Raw genomic sequence first — 4973 nt, 5'->3', positions numbered from 1 at the left:
CCTCCCACTTAGGAAACATAGGCACATATGGTGTCTTCCTCACTGACACTCTGGTTCCTTACTGTAAAACTGATACACTTTGGAGGGTCTGTGGAAGGGCAGCAGAAGTAGTAGAATGTACTGGGCCCAACCAAGGTAACGGCACAGGTGAACAGAGACCAGGAAAAGAAGCTTTATTTGGACTGAGAGGTGGAGACTGAGAAGGACCTAAGCCAGTCTACTGAGCTAAGGAGTGAGATTCCAAAAAGGAAAAGCAGAGCTTATCAACCAAACGGACGCCACCTCCCAGCAGCCTTACAGTCAGTACAATCAATAAAGGCGGCTGGGAAATATCTATTTGCCACTAATCACCAAAGTATGCCAGCCACCATTACAAAAACGGCACAGTTTCCTTTTTTCCATAATTAGATTTCCACAACACCTCCCAACTACACGTATTACAAAAGAAAGTTTTTAAAAAATCGTATTTTACAGATCTTAAACTCATCTTCAGCATTAAGCTCCAAGGTCTCACCATCCTCCAGAAATAGTTCTCCTGCTAAACTCATCAGCTAAAAGTTCTACCCAAGTAGTGAGAAGACGGTCTTTGCTAGCCCATGGTAATTCTTTTCCCATTTTCCCTAGCCAGTTAGGGCTGAACAGCAGAGGAAGGCTCAGATTGGGGGATGAGGGAGAAGGGGCACAAGGGCTAATTTTCCCCAGTACAAGATGGCATCTGAAGCTTGATGGGAGAGCGGAACTGGAGAGGCTTGAGGGAAGGGTCCAGGCCCTGTATTCAGTCAGAGTCACTGCTGGAAGAGGAGGAGGAGGAGGAGGAATGCTGTAACGGGAAATGGGAAAGGAGACAGCATCAGATCCAATGACCTTTGATCACTCCGTGGAACATTCTTTGGTGCTCTACCCCTCCACCCAAGCACCCCTTGCTTCCTAAGAAGGTCAGGACTCTTGAAACAGACTGTCCCTTAAACAGCAAAAGCAAACATTTCCTTCAGCAGTGAACATACAGGAATGGATTAAATCCTCCTAATCAGAGCACAGAACTTAATCCTGCACCTGGAGCATGTTTCCAACTTTCTTTACCTGAGCCAGGGCCTGGGCAAGGAATAAATTATTGATGCCAGCGTAGTACAGTGCTAGAAGACAGCTGCGGCCTTACAAATGCTTACTGGTTGGCTGCATGGAAAGTTCACGTAGCTATGGGTCTAAGGCAAGTGAGCAGAACCAGCATCTGGGTGCCCATCTAGCTCTACTTTTAAGCCCCAAATGGGAGAGAGTGAGGAAGGTGGGAGAGAAGGTGGGGAGAGTACTAGTCAAGGTTCTTTACACGCACACTCCCAGCAACTGTCATCAAAAACATTTTTGAGTCTCTCCGGGGTAATTTCTCCCTCCATTCAATCTCACCATTCCTTCTCTCCAAACTTACGCCAAACCTCCAGAACCAGGAAGTAGGGCCCACAGCCCCAAGGCAAATACACACTAGGCAGTAAAATGTAAATTAAGGCCTCCACAAGATCCAGGCTGGTTCTGTCCTTCCAGAGCTACTTGTTAGTTAACACTCTTCTAGAACGAAGATTACTCGCCTTGGGGCTGAGCACGAAATTTAGGTTTTGTTTGAGGCTGAGAGTCAATGAGAGTCCTGCTGGGTGGTAGGACAAAAAGGTCCCTGTAATTAACACAAAACCTTGAGAACACTGAAGGTGGGTCTGTCTAACTTGCTAAAACAAACAAGCTTCTGGGGATGGGAGTGGAGCAGAAGTTCTGGGAGAGGGAAAACAGACAGGAAGGGCTTTTGATTCTGTTATCTCTTCTAAGGCTCAGTGTAGCCCCTCCTTAACAGAAGGCCCAATTAGCCTAATTATTTCAAGATAATCAGATTCTTACCAGTGGGAATACTTTCCAAAGAAGAACCATCTACCAGAGCAAAACGATGGCTGCTCCATGTCCTCAGACTGCAGATCCCCCTTGCCCACCCCTGCCAGCCTAGTCCCTCTGTGGGGGCACCCCTTCCTAGCCAGGCTCCAGAGGGCACTGACCTTGCCATGTTTGTGGTGTTTGTGCATCTTTTTATGAGCTTTCTTCATTTTCTTCCGCATCTTCTTGTCCATCACCATTCCCGGTCCTACCATGCCGGGTGCCACGGGATTCACAAGAGGCATGCCAGGACCAGGTGGTGGGTAGGGAGGTGGGTAGGGACCTAGGGGTTGGCATCCTGGATACCCCGGTTGCGGCACAGGATGAGGGGGCCCACCTGGGGGGAAAGCTGGATTCCCCTGGGGAGCTCCTGGGGGAGTTGGAAAGGAGCCTGGAGGATAGGGAGGATTTACAGGCGGTGGATGGGCAGGATTGGAACCTTCAGGGTACCCGATGTTAGGAGGATATGGATTTGGTCCTGGCTGCCCTGGTGGAAGAAGCAAAGAATAAATGAAGATTAGAACAGCTCAGAGCCTCTGACAACAAACAAGGACAAAAAAAAAAAAAAAAGAGGATTCAGTTTCTCACTCAATACTTAAAGGGAAATGCAAAGGTGAGGAAGGAGAATGGGGCGGAGGGGAGACAAACCCGCAGAGTAGAGCAAAGCTCAGAGCTCTGGTAGGGCTGGGGAGAGAGGGAAGTCTAAGGAGAGAGAAGCATCGGTCAGCTGTGGTTTGACTGCTTGGCAGGTGGGAGAGCGGGAGGAAAAACCGACAGAAACTTCCTATTGTGGGGCTCATCTGGAGGTTGAGGGGTTGCGGTGGGAAAAGAGATCCCCCCAAACACCTACCGGCATTGGGATTCCACATGTTCAGGTGTTTCCTCTAGCCTGAGGAGAAAGAAAGGAAGGCAAAAAGCTGATGGCGCCGAGGTGGAAGCAAGCCCCTCTCGGAGAGACTCCGAGAACTACCACGACCTCCACATAAATATTTTTTTTCCACCCGTTCCTTCGCCCTCAGCACCTATTTTCCCCCCTACTTTCCTAACTACCGGGATCTAGCTCCCAGGGCCCCTCCACCTTATACTTACTACCTCTGGCCGCAGCTGGAGGTCTCTAACGCCTCAGGAGAGGGGCAAAGTCCTCCCGGTCCTCATCCCTCACCTCCCTTTCCGGGACTGAGTCCGGAAGACTTTCACCACGCACAGGCTACGGAAGGATCTTAAACAATTGCAGCGCCCCCACCCCGGGAGTCGGAGAGGGAACCAGGACCCCCAGGCGACGAGATAGACCCGCCTCTCGGCGAAACGGAGAAGGAGTTCAGAAAAGAACCTCAACTGCTTACTTATGTAGACACACCCCCTTCCACATTAAAAAGGCCAAATGGAGATCCTGGATCCTAGTTGCGAAGGCACCCCTGACCTAGGGACGAGGAAAGGAGGAAATTGGGGAATCCGGATGCCCCGTCACCTTTACACCACAGCCTGGGCTTGACTCATCCTCGGTTCTCACTTCCTGGTCACCCCCAACCCTAGGCTTCAGCACCCGCCTCTGCAACCGCCTAATTGGCAATCACTTGGTCTTTCGGCGTAGTGATTGGAGAACACACTCGTCAATCACTCTAGTCCCAGCAAGGCTGGAGGACAACGGTCGCAATAGGGGTGGAGCGGGGCTCTGCTGGGGACTAGGCGGATGCAGAGGAGTGGGCGGGCCGGAAATCCCTGGGGGCGGGGCCAATAGAGCCCTAGAAAGGGGTGGAGTCAGTTTCTGGGCAAAGTCCCTGGAGAGGCGGGCGGGAAGCTCAGCGTGTGCCCTCTGAGCTCCTAGACCGGTGGGTGCGACACTTTGTAAGGTGAGTAATACACCGTGGTAAGCATCGTACCACGAATATATGCAGAGCGCTTAAGAGAGGGCGGAGAGCTGCTGAGTCTCAACCCCACGCCTCAATTTCGCCACCTTCCTCTTATCCGCCGTGGAAAGTAAAGAAACATTCTCGGGGGAAATACAGAGATTTCCTAATCCCTCGTAGGATTCCCTGTCTCAGTTGCATACCTCTGCCATCTGTCGAATTGCGAAAGGCAGAAACCAAGGAGGTCATCCTTGATGGCTCTCTCCTTCACCTTTCCCTTGTCCCCTTCCAACACCACGAAGAGTTCGTTTTGTCTCCCAAATAAATCTGAATTCCTTCCACTTCTCTCCATCTTCCCTGCTTCCAACCTGTCATCATCTCGACTGGATTGCTGCAATGGCCTCTTTAAAAAAAAAAAAAAATCACAATTAATAAGCTTGATTTAATAAACATAGAAAACCATGCACCCAAAACTTAAAAATACTCATTCTTCCTAAGCATACTTAGAAGATTTATAAAAAAAAATTGGTCTCAACCAATATAATTCAAATTTCAAAGAATTGTACAATACATACCATATTCTCTGATCACAATGTAAAATATAAATGCAAACATACATCTGGAAATTTAAGACAACAAACAAAAAGTCTTCCAAATAACTCTGGGTCAAAGGATAAACCATGATGGAAATTAAATACTTTGAACTAAGCCATAATGAAAATATTACATCCCAAATTTGTGGGATACAAAAAATATGAAGAAGATAAATTTTATGCTGAGTTTATCATCTTGAATTAAGGACTTTGATAGACTTTAAAAATGTTTTTTATTTTGAAATAATTTTTAAACTCACGAGAATTTGCAAAAAAACAGGAATTCCCATGTATTTACCCTTTGCCAAGCTTCCTCCAATGATACTATCTTACATAACCATAGTACATTTTGATATACTTTCCTATAAGCTTTGTGCTAAATCTTTGAGGTGGATTGGAATATTTCCTATGTTTTCTTAAGCTCTAGGGCAATTTACATCTACACTATTTCTTTCTGGGAAGATTGGGTTTGAAAGAAATTATTGATGTGTCTGTATGGGCATAATGCCTTTTAGAAGTTAAATATTTCAAACTATTTCTTTTTTTTTTTAAAGATTTTATTTATTTATTCAACAGAGATAGAGACAGCCAGCTACAGAGGGAACATAAGCAGGGGGAGTGG

General features: G+C 47.3%; 1 protein-coding gene across 1 annotated transcript; it reads right to left on the bottom strand.

Annotated features, from left to right (window-relative positions):
* Nucleotides 1-625: 625 nt before the first annotated feature.
* Nucleotides 626-3442, bottom strand: PRR13 (proline rich 13). The gene is made up of 4 exons (XM_045800927.2): nt 3255-3442; nt 2762-2800; nt 2034-2398; nt 626-820 (listed from the first exon to the last, which is right to left on the bottom strand). Exons 2-4 carry the CDS (start codon nt 2778-2780, stop codon nt 776-778), a joined length of 429 nt encoding a protein of 142 aa, XP_045656883.2. The 5' UTR covers nt 2781-2800; nt 3255-3442; the 3' UTR covers nt 626-775.
* Between the last annotated feature and the right edge of the window lie 1531 nt (nt 3443-4973).

The sequence above is a fragment of the Ursus americanus genome, chromosome 25 (assembly GCF_024610735.1).
Source record: "Ursus americanus isolate L20-20 chromosome 25, mUrsAme1.1.p, whole genome shotgun sequence".
NCBI classification, from domain to species: Eukaryota; Metazoa; Chordata; class Mammalia; order Carnivora; family Ursidae; genus Ursus; species Ursus americanus.
Note: the sequence above shows the minus strand (reverse complement) of the source record. Positions and strands in the feature narration are given on the sequence as shown.

Coding starts and splice junctions, on each gene's coding strand:
- PRR13 (XM_045800927.2), bottom strand. Junction 821..2,033: donor AACACCACAAACATGGCAAG/GTCAGTGCCCTC, acceptor TTCCCGTTACAG/CATTCCTCCTCCTCCTCCTC.